Genomic DNA, 20607 nt, shown 5'->3' on the forward strand with positions numbered 1-20607 from the left:
CCTGACCCTGTCATTCCAACCCACAGTAAGAGCCACATGCTGTGGTCACAGCTGTGTGCTGCCTTGCCGTGCACCCATGTGTGGAAGCCCCCTCCCTTCCCAGAGGCACTCACCTGCCCACTGTGCTCTTTCAATAATACCTGCCAGTCCCACCCATAACATGGGAGTGACGGGGGGGGGGGCAGAGTCACCCACGCCCAGTTTACTGTGAGTCAGTGCAAAGGCTCTGGTGAAAGACAACACAGGCAACAGGGTCTGCTGTGCTGTCCATTATATTTAGAAGTCTACAAATTGGATCTTTTAAGAAAGATTCACAAAATAGTCATCTGAAATCACATTTTGGTTCATCAAATTTCAAATATATTTTACTGTGCTGAACAATATATTCTGATGCTGTCTAAAACACAGCCAAACGACTATCGATTTACATTTATCCTGTAACTTTTGGAACATCAAGGTCAAGATAAAAAATATTAACAAAATCACCCAATTATAATTACCATTTCCCCGAATCTGAGCTGATCCTGAAGCCACATGGCCACCTCTATTGATTTCTAGGTGGACTGGGAGCCCTTAGTTGGCCCTGCAACACCTGTCACCATGTCACAATGAACTCCCTTGGCATTGTGGAAGCTCAGGTTTGTTAAAAAGAACTGACTGGGGATTATTTTTAAGTGTAGAGAATGTACAAAATAATTTACAAAGTGACAGATGGCTTTAAGTGTTGTTTGAAATCTCCTCGCTGTGTGAGGGACACAGGAAGCGATCTGTCAGTGAGAGGCCGGGCACTTTTGGTCTGGTTTTTGTTGTCTGCGCCTTTGCAGAGGGAAGCATGTGCTGTGGCTTTACTTCTCTCGCCCATCCAGCACCAGCTAGCTCTGGCAGCCCTGGGCCCACAGTCCTTGGAGACTCTCAGGTGCCCCAGGGAAGGCTCCCAGTCCAGGGAGCAGTGGGAGGAGCCCGCAGCTCAGGCTCCCAGCTCTTAGAACTGAAGATTCCACAAAGATAAAGCAAGAATGTGCTTGACTGACAAAGAGCTAAGCTAAACCAGAAATGAAAGCAGAGCTCCACTACATAGAAATGGGGGTGCCTCAAAGGAAAGACGCACGCTCCAAGTGTGCAGGTGCCTTGCCAACCAGCAGGATTTGCCTGCACAGCAGCTGGGGCTTCGGTGCAGCCAGATGTGCTCCCAGATCCGTCTGAAGTGGAGTGTTACCAGGTTAGGCACAGCCTGGCACCAGGATTAAGAGCCGTAGCGATCCTAGAGAGAACCAGACCAACATTTACTCCAATACACTGCATCTGTCTCCTCCCCTGTGCATGTACCATGTGACCGCTGTTGCAGGCACCCAGCTCAGCACTGGCCACAGCCCCAGCACGAAGAGTAGGTGAGTGTTGCCAGCACGGCTTCAGTGTCTCTATGGTAGGAGGTGAATGGGGTTTGGAGTCCTGCCTGGATTACACCCTAAGTGAGGTGCCCAAGGACGGTCTAGAGTTCCAGGCCGTACTAAGATGGAAAGGCAGGGGCCAGCGTCGTGTCAGGAGCACAGGGAGCATGCCTGAGGGAAGCACCGAGGGACTGTCTCAAGTCTGAAACCTCGATTTTGGTTCCTATGCATCTTACAGAAGCTTAGTCTTTGCCTGTTTCTTTACTTATAGGTGAAGGACAGGAATGGACGTACTCTAAAAACAAGATGATCGCCCACAAAACAGGACAGTGACGGCCAGGAGGACTGGGGCCAGGGGGACCTGAGGGAGGAGAGCCCCAAGCCTCTGCAGCCTTAGGCTTGTTCCTTGGAGGGCTTTCCTCACGTTTCCACTGAGGCCGCAGCAGTGTCTGTCTGCAGACTAAGAGCCTCCATGGACCCAGAAGGGGCAGCGTCAACCCAGTCTACTCCTCTGGGCCATATTTCACCCAACAGGATGCTTTCAAATGACTGCACTTAAGCAAGCCATCCACATGCTTAGAGAGGTCCTCACTGTCATAACAAACAGGCTCCACCTTTTCCTTATTGTATATTAGGTGAATTAAGTCCAACACAGAAAGATAAATATTTCCACAGATACTTAAAAGTATGTATGTGTAAAGTAGAAGCAAAATTGTCCAGGGGACTAAGAGGACCAACTTGGGAGGGCACGAGTGAAGGGCAGAGGTATGGAGGAAATATGCATCAAGTCAATTCTACACATTATGAAACCGTCCTTAGGTAACCCGGGACCAGAGTATAGAGTAATACAAATAAAACTCAAAAAGAGAGTGAAGAACAGTGCAATGTCCAATGTGTGGAACAAGCAAATTAGATAAGCATATTTTCACCCCATGGCAAACGGCTTCTGGAGAATTTGTAGTTCCAGAGAGCCACTGAGAAATGGAGAAGATACAGTCACACAGCAATAGGATTCCCTCTTCATTTAAAAAGATACGCAGCCACAGGCGGTGGTGGCCCATGCCTCTAATCCCAGCACTTGGGAGGCAGAGGCAGGTGGATCTCTGTGAGTTAGAGGGCAGCCTGGGCTACAAAGTGAGTTCTAGGCCAGCCAGGACTTCACAGTCTAGAACTAAAACAAAACACAGCAGAACACTACAGGGTTATCCCAGAGCAGGGAGACGGTGGACGGTTTTCAGATTAGGAATTCTCTCTTCTGTGGGGTTGGGAGATGGCTCAGCAGTTTATAGCAACTGTTGATCTTGCAGGAGATCTAAGTTTAATTCTGACACCCACATGGCAGCTCATAACCATCTTTAACTACAGTTCTGGGGATCTAATCCCTTCTGTATGGCCAGGCATGCATACATAGTACATGCAGGTAAAACATGCAGACCTATAAAATAAAATAATCTAATTTTTTTAAAAAAGTATTCTCCATTCTAAACTCAGAACTGGGGAATTATATGAATCCCAGTAAGAACTTGGAAAATGCTGCCTGAGGCAGGGTCTCAGCCCAAGTCTGCAGCACAGCTTTGCACTCACAGCTACAGTCCAGTTCCCTGGGAGCCTCGCGGAGCGTCACTCACCTGAATGGACGTCATGACTCCATTGGCAAAGACCGAGAGTTTTCCAGCAACGGATCGCACGCCTTGCTTGAACTGCGCCATGTCTGGGGCGTTGGGCAGCACGTTCGAGAGGTTGTAGTTTCCTGCACACAGAGAGATGCCAGCTCGTCCCTCTTCTAAGGACCTATGTATCTCTGTGAACCCACTCTGCCTCTGCTGTCACCTCCCAAGCTACGACTGTGTCTGCAAAGATGATCATGTGTGGGGCAGGGCTCAGAGGGCAGTACTGGTTCCACCACAGCAAGGTGGACACAGCACTCTGCAAGTGGCTCTCAAGGCTCCAATGGAATCAGACATATAGCCAGCAGTGGCCATGGGGAACTGGAGGCTCTGGCAAGGCGTGTGGCTCCTGTGCTGGGCAGCAGGCACACTCCAGGCATGGAGGGTATCGTGTTCATTCATTCTCCATATGTCTGATCATTCATTCAGCACACCTGTGACAAGGGCTTTGTCAAGTGCCAAGGGCACAGAAAAGAGCAGATGGGTTCTGCTGTAGTCAGGTCATAGGTACCTCATTCCTGCTGTGGTGAGGTACAAGCATGGGGAGGCCTGTGGAGCCCCCACAGGCCCAGGACAGCTGGCCAGAGGGAGAACTGAGGAGGCAGGAGCCAGGCTGAAAGCTGGTGACTAGGCATGAGGGCAGGGTACCAGCCTGCAAGCAAGGGCTCAGCAGTGTGCTGGCTGCTCTGGCAGAGAAGAGGCCAGGGGGCAGCGGGAATGGATGATGGACACAACACACACAGAAAGGCCTGGACCATGGGAGTGGCTGCAGACAGAAGAACCTGTGGACACCCAGAACTCAGGGCTCTGCCCTCCCACCCATCAGGGGAGTCATGGACCTTCTTTAATGGGTTATTTATGGACCAATTCTCAGAAATGGAGACAAATCAAGAGAAAAGTCCAAGATCCTCCACAAGCATGCATGCATGAGCAAGGACATGTATACACACACACACACACACACACACACACACACACACACACAGAGAGAGAGAGAGAGAGAGAGAGAGAGGCATGCGTGAGCACACACACAAGTACCTGTGTATACATGCACACACATGCATGCTAAAAACACCAAGGAATAAGCTGGGCCCTGAGCTTTTTTCAAACATGGCTATCATATACCTCCCTCTACTCTGGCATCTGTGGTCCTAAGTGCCCCATCCCTTCTCAGATGGCCCAATCCACATACTCACTGGCCTTGCTCATAGAAGCAGCCACAGGCCTTGCCGTGACAGGATAGCTTCGATACTCACACACGCTTCTCACTCGATCCTTCCATTTTCTCTAGCAGGGATCAGCCCTGAGTACCACCCCATCAAGGATCTACTTCACAGGAAGTGCATGGACCAGCAACTCTAGATTGCTTTATCTGGCACATGGGAGTGATCAGGATGAGCCAACACGATCGCTTCTAACACTCGCTTAGGCTCTTTACTGAAGTGCACACCAAAGAATGAGTCCTTGGTAAGGCTGTCCAGCCAGCTCAGGGTGGTGGCTGCAGGTGTCCCGAGGGGAGTGGTGGTGGGGTTTCAGATGGGCTCAGTAGCAGGGGCGGGGGTGGGGGGAAGGAAGAAGGAGCAGGCTCTGCTCAAGGCAGACCACCAGCCATAGTTAGGGGGTGCCTGACACCCTAGGGAGCAATTCACAAAGGCCCTCCCCGAGCTGCTGCTATGGCCCTAGTATCAGAGTTCAGCAGACCTTTGGTGGTGGGGCAGGAGGCAAGCTTGAGCCAGACATGCTCTGTAACAATGTGAAGGGCGGAAGGGTGTGTTTGCTTCAAAGAGCTTTCTTTTCTTTTTTTCTTGTGTATGTGTTTAAACAAACAATCATGTTCAGAGTAAATGTTCCAAGAAATTAAATTTAAAAAGCAAGTGGATATTTCAACAGCCTGGGTCTTGGGGCTGGCTTCGAGATGACTAGCCAGCACTGACAGGGTGGGAGCTCTGCCCGGAGACCTTGGGAGGTTGGGTGCAGCCTTTGGGCTAGGGGTGTGTCACATCACAACAGGAAGCGCCTGACAAAGGCCAGGATGTGAAGGTCAGACGCGAAAAGGTAGCAGACTGCTGGCTAAAGACTTGCTGGGCAGTGGCTGACCAACAACCGTCCCCGCACCTGTAGTCAGGAAGGATGGGCACAGGCGCCACCGTCCTGCCAAGCCCCGTCAGGCAGCAGACCTACAAGGGTGGCCCACCAGTCTCTCTGAACACTGCTGCCTGCCTGCCAGCCACTGTACCAGCACACACCAGCCTAGAACAACTCTCCCCACTTAAACTGGCAGTGCCACTGTATCTGAGGATCATAATGACTACACATGCCAGAATCTCCACACAGAAGGTTCCAGACAGTTGAGATGAATCCTACACCTTCTCTGTTGAAGCTGCATCCACTCCATATGTCTCAAAGGCAGTGTGGCTGCCAGGATGGTCCCCCCACACCAACACTCAGGCCTTCTGTAGCCAAAGCCAGTCTGGTTGTGAAGTAAACGATGCAAACCAGCACACAGAGACCTCAGCCTGCAGCACTGGCTCCAGAGACCCCTTCTTGGTTCTTTTACTGAAATAACTTCAGAAGCTGCTGCCATTTCATGCTCACCCGGTGGCCTGGTAGAGGTTGTGTGGGTGCCCACGCAGGCAGGCCTTCTGGGACAGCCAGAGCACAGGTAAAAGCGGGAGGTATAGGGAAGGGCCTGCTCTGGGGCTCACATCTGGGCTCATGGTTGGTTAGACTCCAGCCCTGGGATGACCAGACACCTCGTGCAGGATGTAGAGGGGCAGCAGAGACAGGTTCTTTCTCCCCACACACCCACTTCCAAGCTTCAGTGGATCTTCCCTAAAGAGCTGCCCACTCCTCAGTGCCTGTGTATCCTGAGGGCTGAGGAGCCTGAGGCGACTCCTGGGTACAGGACCCCAAGTGGTTGGTACCTTACACAGTATCTCAGGCCCAACTCCTCCATAGACAAGAGACGGAGGCTAAAATGACCCCAGCTAGTGAGTGGCGGGCACCTCGCAGGAGCCCCCCCCCCCCCCCGCCGCCTCCTGTATTCACAGTGTCTGGATACCAAACTGCCAGGTGACAAGGGTGCTATGGCATAAACTTCATGATGTGATCTCCTCTCACGGGACCCTGGAAGGACAGCCTCAGTTCTCACTGCTCACACAGCGGCAAAGGTGCTATGGAGTCACACTCACCTGCTGGCTGTTTTCTCTGTTCATCGAAAAGATCTGCGGAGCTTATGGAGGAACTGGCAGAGAGCCTCTCCAGCCGTGCCCGGGTCTCAAACTAGACAGAAAAAGGCAGAGTTAGACCCCAAGAGCTGCTGAAGAGAACTGGAATGAGTCTGCTCCCCAGGGCTCCTCCCGTGTCACTCCCAGCCAGCTGTGCTCTGCAGTGGAGCAGGTCACGGCTGCGCAGGGCAGCATTCCACATCACTATCAATGAGGTCAGAATGAGGGGCAGCCAGAGCTCACGTCTGCTCTCAGCCACCCTGGGAAACCCCTCAGTGCTTGGCACACTGCTTAGCCCATCAACTTCAAGTCCTTCAAATTTGTGTGTGTTCATCGTGCACGTGTGTGTGTGTGTGTGTGTGTGTGTGTGTGTGTGTGTGTGGTACTGGGGATGGAACTTAGGGCCTTGAGTAGGCCAGGCAGGCATACTTGCAAGAGTGTACCCCAGCTCACTAACTAAAGTAAACCAAGTTGAAGAGTTGGAGGTCCCTCTGGCAATTAGGCCTCTGCTAAGAGACAAACCAGCATGCCCGAGTTCTAGCCCCACCATTCCCTCTGCACTTGAGCACTAGAGGGAAGTGGGCTTGGCCCCAGCTTAGCCAGACTCCTGAGGCAGGTGACAGCTGGCTAATGAAGCTGTCGCCCACAAACATTTCCAGGCTTAATTTAACTATGTTAAACTGATCAAAAGCAATTACTGCTACATAAAAACCTGAATTTACTCAAAAGCTACTAACTGATGGCCACTCTCTCCAGAGAGGCGGAAGAGTAATGAATGAGACGGGGTCCCTGACTCCACAGCTGCCCAGGGTGTTCAGGCAGGCCTGGCTCTGGTCCTGGCTTCAGCATGATTGTCTGGGGGCCTCTTCTCCCTCAGCAGCCCACCCTCTCATGGTCCCCACAGCTTCTTTCCTGGTTCTCGGGGCTCCTGTGGGAGCTTTCTGCACCCTTACATCTGCCTGGGCTTGTCTTCCAAAGTACATGTCTGAGGAAATGGCCTTGACGTTGCCAAACTTCTTCTGGGCTTCATCCGTGGTGTCAACAGGCTCATAGTCCGGCTTCCGGCGAGTGCTAGGCCTAGAGCAAGAAACAGCCAGGGTTGGTCACACCAAGGGCGGTGAAGCAAACCCGGTTCACACTTCAACTTATGTGGAGTCTCCCATCCCAGCTGCCCACACTGAGTGAGCCCAGAAGGACAACACTGGCCATCAACAGAGTGTAATGCAAGGGGTAACAGGACATCCAATTACGGGGCAACCTTGGGCTACATGTGTAAGGCTCCTTGGTGTGGACAGTAAATGATGGGTTCCCGCTTCAACAGGAGAGCTGTGGAGGCGGAGGGGAGGCTACCTCAGACAGGTGACCTCTGCAGTCAGGTGACCGGGAGTTCAGAGTTCAGAGACGAGGCCAGTTACTGGATGACTGACTAGCCCACAAGGGAAGACCCAAAAAGAGAATAGCAGGGGCCGGGGGCTGAGGACAGAGCAAGGGACTTGGCAGCAACAGAATGTCCTGGGCCTTGTTCTTAGCAGTCACTACATGACTGTGTGCTAGTCAAGACTATGAAAACTGTGCCGGGTGTGGTGGCGTGAGTAGCAATCTGAGGCAGAGGCGGGAGGATGTCAGGTCTGAGGCTAGCCTGGGTAACTCAGGGAAACTGCCTTCAAAATAAAACAATAAAATTAGATTCCAAAGAGCACATGTGTAGTTCAGCGCAGTTCGCCTGCCAAGCACGCTTCAGGTGCTGAGTCTAACTCCCAGCAGCACACTCAACACCCCATAGACAGCACCCACACACTCATACATGTGCACATTCCCCCACATATCCCTAGAACACACATATACATACATGTATACACACTCACACATAGCACTCCCCCACATGCACACGTATATATACCCAGAAACATATCCCAGGATTACACACATACATACACACATGCATACACGCACATACACACACGAGACCAAATTGCAGAGCTGTTCCCTAGGAAATAGGGACTCCTACAGTTTACAAATAGTCTTCACATGGGGAAGGTGACTCATTCATGAGCCAGGTCAGACACACGGACTGCTAATCCCCAAGGAACCGGCCCTCACACCTGCTTTTAAACAGCCACAGATGTTTCCGGCATGTGCCCCCAACACACAGTCACTTCCTAAAGCAGCACAGGACATATGACACATACATCAGCTCCTGGTCCTACGAGAGGAGCCCCTGGCTGCCCAGCCTGCAGCTCCCACCTGTCTGAAGAACCAGTGCTTTGCACGGCAGGCTCGAGGTCTCTGCTGCTGTCCTTCTTCCAGTAGGAATCGGCACTGTCATCCCAGCTAGAAAAGGAGCTGCCTCTTATCTCCATGGGGTCATCAAAGTACCTGCTACAAGAGAAGACAGTGACTAGGGGGTACCTAAGGATGCTCACTCCTTTCGGGTCTCTTGCGTTTGGGCATGGGGAACCTGACTTCCCTGCCCAGTCATGTGCTGACATGAAGGGCAGAGCTGACGTGAGGCGTCCATTTCCAAGGTCCTCCCTGCAGCTGTGCTCCCGCTGACCTTGCTCTCTGAGGGCTTAAGGGAAGAGGGGTCCCTCTGCTGTAGTCTCAGGCTGCTGACACTGCCACTACTTTGGACAGTTGTGATGCCATAGGGTAGAGTCCAGAGGCTGGTCAACCCCTCAGAAGCACAAGGCGCGCGCGGCGGGGGGGGGGGGCAGCACTAGATGGGGAGGGGCTGGGATACTCAGGTTCTTCTCAATAATGGCTCTCAGTGTTCTGGAGATCACCACTCCAAAACACAAACAGTCTTCACCTGTGTGAGTGAAAACCTTATCTGGACCGGAGGGGCACTGGGAGACTTTAAATTGCAAAACAAGATGATATCTGTGTGGGTGCCCTGAGCAGTCCACACATGGGTCTTCCCAACTCTTCACTCTCCCTATGCTCTGGCACCCTGTAGGGGATACCTAGTCACTCACAGGCAACACTCTATGCCAGCCAGCCTGTGTAGCCATCAGGCCCATGCCAGGACTCAGCAGCTCTTCCCATCGCTACCTTCACCCAGTGTGGGCTTTGATTTCTGGGTCCATTTTCTCCAGGAGCTTTTCCTTCATGCTGGTCCTCACACTGCACCTTCCTCCCCTCTGAACACACTGCTACAGGTCCCTGGGAAAAGCCTTGAGCAGCTAGCACACTGTCTTGTCGCCAGTCATGTCCCCCACCAAAGGCCATTTGGACTCCATGGGGCTCAGCAAACAGTCCAGTTTCATTATTCTGAATGCGGTTTTATAACAATGCATCATTTATAATCTGGAAATAATGGAATCCACTATAAAATATGTCCTCTTGCTTAACAGAAACAGCATTCTTCCATAATTCATAATATGCAAGTTCTAATGGCTGATGAATAATTTGGAAGCAGTAAAAGCACTCTGTGGCACTGCCATGCTGGCTTTCAGAGTGTGTTCACTTCATCTCTGGTGCCAAATCAGCCAATCCAATCCTGCTCTGTCCCTGTGGTCATCAACTGAACTAGAGTGATGCTTCTGTCCCTAAATAACCTGCAGATCACCATCTACACGGCACCAAAATCTCTCTGCTCTACATCCAAACACCCAGTTTGGATGAACTGAAACTGAAACTGGTCCCCGGCACAGCGGCCTTTGGGGCTGACTCTTCTGACTGAGAGAGGATGCTGGAGGTTCCAAGGCACACATAAGCCCCACACGAGTTCCTCCATGACCTGAGGCTGTGGGGATAGGAAAGGTCCCACTCAGCAGGCAACCTTAGCCAGACCCCTTCCTCTCACCAACACTGCTACCCAAGCTTGGAACTGGCGCTCCATGAAAGTGAGTCTGTCTCTTCCTACTACCCTCCTGGGCATTACTACTGAGCAGGGAAGTCTGTCCTCAGACCCTCACCTGGCCCTCCTTAAACCATGTGTGAAATGGCCTGACATGTGGTTTCCAGGTTTAGACACAAACATGAATTTCTCTTGTGTCAGCTGCATCTCGGTTTTCTCAAATGCACAGTATGGACAGACCCAAACATGCTGCTGAAGTCAGAGGAAGGTAGGGAGCAGGCAGCCTCTGACTATGCCAGCAAGGAAATATGAAAGCTCTCTCTAAAATACTGGGAATCAGGTAACTCAGAGCTGTGCTTAGAAACAAAGAAAGAGCTGTTTGCACCATTTCTTACCTGGGAGCTTGGATAGGAAAGTCAGTGATTTCATAGTTGGCTCTAGATAACAGCCTGTGTCTGTTCCACCTACGACACCCATGTCTGCAGCCATGACACCAGGAAGCCTGTGTGACCGTGGCAGCACTGTCACTGACAGATGTGTCCCTTCCCCACCAACTCCAGAAGTGAAAGGGTCCTTGGTGTGGTTAACGCAGCTGCCCACTTGGCCACTCACTGAGCCACACGTCCCTGGACAAGGTCCGAGGCTACAGTAGAGACAAGCCGCAGCAGAGCTATGCACTGCCGGTAGCGCCTCAGCTTTTCCTATGGACCTGCAAGGCAGGTTCATTTACAAACGAGGAGGCTGCAGCAGGGAGCATCTTAATAACCCGGCCACTGCTATGCAGTTCATATGTGGCACAGTCAGCCTTCGACCTAGGCTACTCCGTTTCTGCACCTACAATGCTATGTCAAAGCCATCCCAAGTTCCTGTGAAGACAGCTTCTGGGTGGCCCTGACAAGGTGACATTCCAGAGGACCCTTGTCCTCACCACATTCAGCCTTATGCCAGTCTCATGTTTTGCCTCAACAGACAGTAGACACAAAAGGACAGAACCAGGCTGTCCTAGTACCGTGGGATCCCCTCAGAGAACAGTCATGGCTTTCCCGAATAAATACATCTGCAAATGCTATCTCCTCCCGGACTCTTGTAGAAGCTTTCAGAAGGCAGTGTTTCAACACAGAAGCCACTGAAGGTTTGGGCATGCTCCGGCCCTAGCCTCTCTCCACTCCTCACAGTACAGAAACATCTCGCCCACCTCTGACTTTAATCCTCAGTTGCTGACTGTAGCAACAAACATTTTTCTGGTTGTAAACACTGCCCCTAACTGCTTCCCCACCCCCTGGTCCTATGCACAGACTCGCAGCAGCCAGAGCTTTCAAACGGTGCCAGGCACTGATGTGTACTGGTTCCTAAGGACAACCCCTAATGCACCCTTGGCTGTGGCCAGGCTGAGCACCTGGAGCTGGAGGTGAAGTACGACTCGTCTGGGTCCTCTTGGTACTTCCTCCTTGGCTTTGCCAGTGTGGGCGACTCTTGCTCGATGGTTTGCATGTCTGAAGTCACGGAATGGGAGATGCCACTTGAGGAGATAGAATAAAACAAGGAGTATTACATCACTGGCTTCCTAAAGGCTTGTGTCTTACCAAACAAAAGAATGCTGTAAGCTGTACTCTGAACAAACATAAGCTCATCAGGAGGGCTGGGAAACCCAATGTGAGCTTTGGAAACTAGAAGTCATTCTGAGGGCAGGACCGGACCGGGAAGAAGACAGCCACATGCATGGGGTGTGCCCAAGGCGTCCATTCCAGTGCACTCTTCGTGGAAACTCAGGCCCATTTCCTTTTCTTCAAGAACCATGTGCACCATCTGTCATCGCAGCCCTACCCCCTGCCCCCCACCCCCCACCCCCGTCTCATAGCCTAGGTTAGTTTTGAGCTTGCTATATAGCCGAGGCTGGCCTTGAAATTCCTGATCTTTCTGCTTCTACCTCCTGAGTGCTAGGACTAGAGACACACACCACTATACTTAGTTTTACCCTAAAGCTAGTCTGTACTTGTTGTTTTGAGACAGACAGGAACCCTTGCAGCTCAGAATGACCTTCAGTAAACCCCCAACCTTGTTTTCTATGGTGCTGGGGATCCAACCTAGGGTTTTGTGCATGTACTACCCATGAAGCTCCAGTCCGAGCCATAATGTACTAAATACCAAAGCAAAGCCAACCAACCAGGAAAAGGAAGAGCAGCAGAGGAATGGTCTGAGGTTGAAATGAGCCCCTAGAGCCCTTCGCCATGAGCAAACTGCACTGGGCTGACCCAACCAAGCAGACCATACCTCCTGCAGCTCCCAAAGCCCATGCCTAGCCTCTCGGCTTCCACCTTCTTCTGGCCTCTCAGGTTCGGGTTTTCATCTTTCTTCATGTGAATTTCGAGATCCTTGTAGGCCAAGCGTAATGATGAGACCCTGTTGGGAAAGCACACGCTCATGAGGTCAGCTTTAAACCACAACTGACATTAAAATCCCGGGCAGACCGCAGACATGGAAGCCCCCTTGAGCTTCAGCATCTCAGTCCTTTTCCAGTTAGCACACTTGCAGATGCTGGCTTCAAGTCTTTCTCAAGTACCAGCTCAGGATTTTCTGGCTGTTCTTCCGCTTGTGGGTAGCATGGCGAGTTCCTTGGTTACTTCCCACACAGAGTCCTCCCTTTGACTGACATTTGATTACACTTCCCTGGGACACATCAGCATATGTGGTTAGTAAACTTGTCTGTGTCATTTAAGATGGAACTATGATCTCTTTAGGTGATCTGACGCCCTCTTCTGACCTCTGCAGGCCCCTGCACAAACATGCTAACTCCCACAAGCAGAGAGACATCATACATTCAATTAATTTAATTAAAAAGATGAAAATATATCTAGAATTGATTTCATAAATATATAAATCATTAGCTGTATTTCAAATAATTTCCTCTAGTGTCTCCTTATGCATCATTCTGAGAACATTTAAAATGGACGCCCAGTCACTATCTCTAGCTTTAAAATCATTTTATTGTTATCATATGCATACATGTTGTGTGTGGGGCGGGGACAAGTATATGGTGTGTGTGTGTGTGTGTGTGTGTGTGTGTGAGAGAGAGAGAGAGAGAGAGAGAAGATACAATCTATGAAGTCAGTTCTCCCACCATGGGTTCTGGAGATTAAACTCAGGTCACCTGCTGGGCCATCCCATGTGCCCCAGCCATACCCTGATTTCTATTAAAGAAGGCATCACTGTGCCTGGAAGGTGTGTGCATTGCCCTTGCTCCCAGGCTTCCACAAGCTCAAGCTGGGCATACAGAAAGCTATGCCCCTGCAGTAGGAACGGGAGTTTGCATCAAAAAGCGACAGTGTCGTGAGAAGTGACATGCCTACCATCTGCTTCCCAATGGCCTGGACAGAGCCAGGGACCCTATGCAAAGTGACTCCTGTGCTGTGGCAGGGAACAAATACACCAGGGACACTCTACTCCTGTTCTTGTTCTTTCCTTCTTGAGACAAGACATGGGGATTTTTTGGGTCGGCCCTGACCTGACAGGTGTCTTTTTCTTTAGCTTTCTTATATCATCTTCCTAAGCAAACACGGTAAAACATCAGGTTTCCTTAGAATCACTACCTGACAAACTGGGGCAGCAGGTCTCCTGGAGAAGAACGGAAAACTACGAAGATCATAGGAGGGGCTCTTAGGGACTGACAGGGGACTGTCCTTGCTCACAAGCATGTGCTCTCCATGGTGACGGCTGGGCTGAAGGATGCACAGAAGCCAATCGGGTAGTCAGCCAGGATGAGGCACTGCCAAGGCCATTAGCTTCACAGTGTGACAGGGTATGGCGTGCTGACACCTCCACAGATCCCTGAACCTGTACCTATTCACACTCACTAGAAATGTCAGCTTCCAGGATCTCACCCTCACTCTCCCCAGTGAACACAGAGCTCAGACAGGGGTGAAATCGGTTTGCATAGCAGGGACAGGTGGTTAGTCACAAGAGGTCCTGGAGAAAGGCAACAAAGCTGCCAAACTGGGTTGCCAAGAAAATCATTCTTTCCCTCCCCACCAGACACCTCTGCACAGAGGCTTTCTGCATGCCTGGAGAAAGCTCTAGCCACATGCTGTGCGATATCTACACACTGTGAAGACATGCTGCTGTGACTGGTGTAATAACTGATACTAAGTGTCTACGTCCTTATTTGTGGCTGGTGGCCACGATGAGGAAGTACTACTACACCTACAAGCTGCAAGCTAAGCCCTCATTATTGTGTTTTCAATGCATCCAAAGGACAGACACATGGAAGGTGGGTGTGGCTAGCATCCCATGCTCATCCCCCTGTGTCCTGCTTCTCCAGCTTCCTGATCACACAAAGGAGGGCGTGGGCGCATCCCACAGCTCTTGTCTCACCAGGCTTTTGAGTTTACTTCAAGCCCCAGCAGCACAGGCAGAGCCACTTCCCAACAGCTGCACTAACCTGCCTCTGCCCAGGTCAGAAAGCAATGAAAAGAGAAATTTAAGTCTTCCACCCCACTCCTGTCATAAAGTCTGTCTACACAGGTCAGTGCTACCCCTGGCGTTCTGAGAGCTCAACAGGAAAATAATCTCAAACCATCCAGGCTTAGTCTCTGAGTTTCACTCAGCAAACCAACATCAGCACAAACAGAAACAAGTCACACTGCTAAACACCTGCTGTGTGCCAGAGGCACTAACTGAACCCTACTGTGCTCCAGGTACTGCTGTCAGGATTTCAATAAATGTCACCTAAACTGTACCTTGAAAGAACCTCACAAATCAGGGTCATCTGTTTCGCCCGTTATACAGTGGACTACAATTCCAGCTAAAGCAGATAAAAAAAACAGAGGAAGACAAGAGATCTCACAGAAGATGGTCCACACAGAAGACAGCCAAGACAGAAAGAGGACATTACAAAAGATGGTCTGCACAGAAATAGGACATGGCAGAAGACAGCCCATTCAGAAACAGAACATCACAGGAGACAGTCCACACAAAACCAGGACATCACAAGAGACAGTCCACATAAAAAGAGGATCTCACAAGAGACAGTGCGAACAGAAACAAGTACCACAGAGGACAGTCCAGAGAAACAAGACTCCACAGAGGATAATCCACACAAGAACAAGATTCTATAGAAGATACTCCACACAGAAACAATCATCAGAGAAGACAGTCCACAGAGAAACAGAACACTATAGAAGACAGTCTACACAAAAACAGGACAGCACAGGAGACAGTCCACACAAAAACAGAACATCACAGAAGATGGTACACACAGAAACAAGACTCCACAGAAGACATTCCACACAGAAACAATTACCATAGAAGACAGTCCACACAGAAACAGAACGCCACAAATGACAGTCCACGCAGAAAGAGAACATCACAGGAGTCAGTTTACACGGAAACAAGATTCCACAGGAGACAGTTTGTACAGAAACAAGCACCTCAGAAGACAGTCTACCCAAGAATGAGAATCCCCAGAAAACAATCCACACAAAAACGAGACTCCACAGAAGACAATTCACAGAGAAACAAGACTCTTCAGAAGACAGTCTACACAGAAATAAGACTCCCTAGAAGGCAGTGCACACAAAAACAGGACTCCACAGAAAGAAGAGTCTCCGGAAGACAGATTACATATAAATGAATGCGACTTCACAGGAGATGGTCCACACAGCTCCATACAGAAACAAGACTCCCTGGGAGACAGTTCATATAAATGAGACTCCATGGAAGACAGTCCACACAGATGCAGGCAGCACAGAAGACGGTCCACACACACACACACACACACAAATCAGACTCCACAGAAGACAATCCACACAGAAACAAGACTCTTTGGAAGACAGTCTACATATAAACGAGACTCCGCAGAAGACAGTCCACACAGAAACACCACTTCACAGAAGACGGTCCACACAAAAACAGGACTCCACAGAAAGAAGAGTCTCCGGAAGACAGATTACATATAAATGAATGCGACTTCACAGGAGATGGTTCACACAGCTCCCTAGCCAGGGGGCGGGGGGGCTCACCTGGTGTGACAACCTGAGTTGATCCCTGAGCTCCATGCGGTAGAGCCAGAGAACCTATTCCTTCCATGTTGTTCTCTGACCTCCACACATGTAGTGACTTTGTGTATATGTGTGCACACACACACAGACACATTAAAAAACAAAACAAAATAAAACCCAGGGCCCTGATGTCTTTCCCTCTGCACTGATAGTACCTGCTCTCCCTCTTTGCCTTCTAACTCTGTGATCTGCTTGTTAGACATCTCCTATGGGGAGAATCACACTCTGTGTAGTTTTGTGTGTGCTTTCTTTCTTTGGGTAAACTTTCAATGTACATCCAGGTATTCATTCTTTTCCTAGCTATCAAATCACACTGTGAAGACACACATCGTTTATTCAGGAGACACATTCCGGTTCCTTCTACTCCGCTGTGGGGGCGCATGCTCTGTGAATGCTCTTGTATAGTCCAGGAAAGTGCTCTTCAACTGAGCTATAGTCCGAGCCTCAGTTGCTTTCCCATTGCTACCAACAGTGTTACAATGCCTGTGTCCTACCAGCATTTGCGACAGCCTGTCTGTCCCGGAGATAGACTGCAGACCCTCACGCATGCTAAGTGGGTACTGGGCCATTAGCCCAGTAGTTCTCAACTGTCTTAATGTTGCAACCCTTTAATACAGTTTCTCATGGTGTAGTGACCCCCAACCATACAATTATTATCATTGCTACTTCACAACTGTAATTTTGCGAGTGTTGTGAGTTATAATGTAAAGATCTGTATTTTCCAATGGTCTTGGGTGGCTCCTGTGAAAGGGTTGTTTGACCCCCAAAGGGTTCGTGCACCACAGGCTGAGAACCTCTGCTCCAGCCTGTCTTTTCTGTTGTAGTTGCCCTTCCTGGATAAGAACTGGCATCTTCCTGATACTGTGCCCCATCTGCCATTCCTGCCCATGGCTCCTCCAGGGTCCACTGCTGCTTCCCAGAGCCACCAGTCCTGAACCCTCCAACACACACGCCAACACAAAATTTCATGAAACGACACCCTGCATAGCACACTCACCAAAAATACAGGGTGTCTGGAAAACAAACCAAGTCAAAAGTCAAAGCATAGACAGCAGAAGCAAAGGAAGCTCACATGGACTCCTCTTTCGGTGTGCTCCTGGCCAGGCCTTCCTGCTCCCTCCTCTTATCCACGGCCTGTGCTTGCTTCTCGATCTCAGTGAAGGATGCATTCGTCAGTTTCTGGGCTCCCAAGCTTCCTTTTTTGGCTCCAAGCTGGAATATATGTAAGATTTTATTCTACCCAGAGTTAAAACCTATAACTGCAACAATACACTTTGAGGCCCGTGACCTACCAGGCCTGTGAAAAGCATTTCCTTCTCCTGCTTAGTCCCCTCAGTGAGACTGGCAGTCTCCTTACCCCATGCACAGATGCTGACACTGAATGAAACACATGGGATCCATGGGAATCAAGACAGTATCCAGGACTGCTGAGTGAGGTGGAGCTGGAGTGGGTATTGGGAGGAGGGGAAGTGTGGGTGCTCCCACCCCAACCCTTGCCTGCAAGAATCACTCCCTTACTGCAGGCATCGCTGTAAGGGAGAATTCTTCATAAAGCCACCCTCTGGTCTTCACAGGTGTCTCAGTTACAAATTTTCCCACGTGGTCACAGACAGAAGACAAGGTTAAACATGTATTCTAGAAAATACTAAATATAATACTCACTGAACAAAACCACCACATTTATTATGTTATGACTCAAAATAACTGAGGATACTGCTCTGCTGAGGACAAGATGAATCCCGATATTGATGTGGGATGTCCTTCTGCATGTGTGTTGTTTTTTTGGACAGTGGCTTAGCACAGTAAAGCCAAGCGGAAAAATCTGAACAGAGATATATAAGAGAGTGGGCAGGGTCAAGGAGACACCATGTAGCTGCCAAAGGAGAAAGATTCCTCATGGGGATACGTAGGATTAATAGAAATTGGTTAATTTAAGATGTAAGAGCTAGCTAGGAATATACCTGAACCATTGGCCAAACAGTGTTGTAATTAATATAGTTTGTGTGTGATTATTTGGGTCTGGGTGGCTGGGAAACAATAGCACAGTCTGTGTCTACAAACAGGCCCCAAACATTTGGAAAGACTCTCCACATGAAGCCTGAGAAAGCTTAAAAAAAAAAAAGGATTCTCCCCCTTCCCTCTTTTCTTAAAGATATATTTATTTTATGTATAGGGATGCTTTGTTGGCATGTGCCGTCATACACCAGAAGAGGGCATCAGATCATATAAGACTATAGTTATAGAAGGTTTTGAGCTTCCATGTGGGTACTAGTAATTGAACTCAGGAACTCTGGAAGAGCAGCCAGTGCTCTTAACCATTGAGCCATCTGGCCAGCCCCATTTAAAAAAACAAAAAGATTCTTGACAGACAAGAAAAGAATCAAGTGCAACTTCTTAGTAGCTGTCTTTTCTCTGGTAGGCTCTGTTTGCTGTCAGCCGGCAGAGGTGCAGCTCCTTTAAGGGATGCTTCCTGGATCAGCATTAGTGGCTAAAATCTTGCAGCTCTTTTAAGAGGCTCTGCCATTAAACACTTAGATGGTGTTTAATCAGTCTTCTTGGTGGTGACATGGACCTAGAAACTCCACAGATTTGTGAGAATAAATGTGGTTCCCACCAGTACCTCTGCCATGAAGCTAGATTCTCAAAAAGCTAAGGAATGGGGTGGAGTCGGCTGCCAAAGCCTCAGTTTTAATCCTAGCCATACTGTTTAGCAAATGTGGTCAGAAAAAGAGATATACAGTTAAGATGGAGTCAGATAAAAAAAAAAAAACTTCAAAGTAGTTTACAGTGTGCTTAAAATATACATAGGCTTGAGAGAGAAAAGAAAAAGGATAGAGAAAGCCCTGAAAACAAAGGAAATAGAGTAGTTGGGCACACCCCTTTAATCCCAGCACTTAGGAGGCAGAGGCAGGTGAATCTCTGTGAGTTTGAGGCCAGCCAGGTATACAGAGTGAGTTCCAGTACAGCCAAAGATGCACAGAGAAACCCTGTCTCAAAAACTAAGAATAAAAAAGAGTCTAGATTATGTATATTATTGAGTTTTCTTTGAATTCTTTGACTGTGAATGAGATGAGCTAAGTACAGAAATATATTTCATTGTACGGGCTGCTGAGCTAAACCAACATATATATTTTAAAGGTATCTTGACTTCAAAATTTAAGTCTAAGGACAGGTTACTTTGGAAGAGAGGTTCTGTTTTTGTTTCCACAGAGTATAGAAAGCTGTGGATTCCTTACCAGCTTACATGGTTTGACCAAGCAAGACCCCCTGACGTGATGGCACAGGTGGTCTATGATCCATGACAGCTTCAGGACTGCTGGCTGAAATGGACCAACCACACAGGATACCCCATGAAAGACCTGATTAACAGCATCCCCAATCAGCAGGAAGTAGTCTAAAAAACTACACTCACATTCCCAAATATTGTTTATAAATGTTTGTTTTCATTTAAAGTAGGTTGATAATAAGGGTTAATGTTCACAGTCAAGGTCTTTCTAAAGAAAAAGGGGATGTGATGAAGAAATGAATACATTGGTATGAACTTTGGTTCATTGATAAAAATTTAAGGTCAATTTTGTTATATGTATATTTCTACTCTTAAGGTATTATATTTATACAGCTAATTTTAAAAAGTAATGTATAATTAAAAATTACGGATTAATAAATAGTTATCTATAACAGTCAAACTTGTAGTCATATTAGGTTTTCTAGATGTACAGAGATATATTTTGGATAGATAGGATTCTTCAAATCTTTCAAAGACCTACAGAACATGGCATTTAAAAGGTTTTAAGAATTCAGACTTTTCTCAACAGTGAGACATGTCTGCTGGCAGCACCAATCACTTCAGAGAGGTTGATGGGTATTGAAGAAACTCATTACGGAATTTGCCTTCAATGTGACAAGGTTAGTCATTTGGGCAAGAAAGTACTCTTGCCTAAACTGCTTGCTGGCATGCTGAATGAACTGGACACACAGGACCCACAGAAAAGTGACTGTTAAACTTGCCTAAAGAAGGTGAGATAGTCCTTCAGGGTTCCTGCTTCATGAAATAAACTGACAGACATTCTACAGGATACAGAAGAAAGCAACTGACAAACTTTGCCATTACAAGACAGAACAGATATTCAAATTTTCTGCTTCATGGAAAAGTTTGCCAGATACTATGGGCCTGTAGGCTGGATATGGATGTGCCAACGTTACAAAAGAACTTTGGGTGACTGTCCAGGAAGCAAAATGTCTCTGTCAATTCTAGCATTTTGGAAGTTGCTTACAATGTACTTCCTGTTTACTTAGGTAATATTATATCCTTCTAGGGTCTTTGGTGGAGTTGAAGACAGAGTTTTTATAGTTTTCCTTAGTTATGATAAAAGATAAATTAGATATGAAACTTTAGACTCACAAAGAAATATTATAACTGTAATTCTTGCTTGATACCTGTTTTGTTATGTTTAATTTTACTATGTTAAAGTT

The 20607-nt window shown here is 48.6% G+C and overlaps 1 protein-coding gene across 2 annotated transcripts in view; it reads right to left on the bottom strand.

Annotated features, from left to right (window-relative positions):
• Nucleotides 1–256: 256 nt before the first annotated feature.
• Arfgap3 (ARF GTPase activating protein 3) overlaps nucleotides 257–20607 on the bottom strand; it is a 50176-nt gene continuing 29825 nt past the window's right edge. Inside the window, exons 9-16 of one of the 2 annotated variants that reach the window (XM_048445003.3) lie at nucleotides 17207–17346; nucleotides 12353–12481; nucleotides 11478–11600; nucleotides 8527–8658; nucleotides 7236–7359; nucleotides 6247–6337; nucleotides 3017–3138; nucleotides 257–1261 (exon numbers count right to left, since the gene is read on the bottom strand). In XM_048445003.3, coding sequence (XP_048300960.3) covers nucleotides 1244–1261; nucleotides 3017–3138; nucleotides 6247–6337; nucleotides 7236–7359; nucleotides 8527–8658; nucleotides 11478–11600; nucleotides 12353–12481; nucleotides 17207–17346 — 879 coding nt within the window. In that variant the 3' untranslated portion in view covers nucleotides 257–1243. Of the gene's footprint in view, nucleotides 1262–3016; nucleotides 3139–6246; nucleotides 6338–7235; nucleotides 7360–8526; nucleotides 8662–11477; nucleotides 11601–12352; nucleotides 12482–17206; nucleotides 17347–20607 lie in introns of both variants that reach the window. The other variant, XM_048445002.3, reaches the window with a different exon arrangement.

The sequence above is a fragment of the Myodes glareolus genome, chromosome 19 (assembly GCF_982192425.1).
Source record: "Myodes glareolus chromosome 19, mMyoGla1.1, whole genome shotgun sequence".
In the NCBI taxonomy this organism is placed as follows: Eukaryota; Metazoa; Chordata; class Mammalia; order Rodentia; family Cricetidae; genus Myodes; species Myodes glareolus.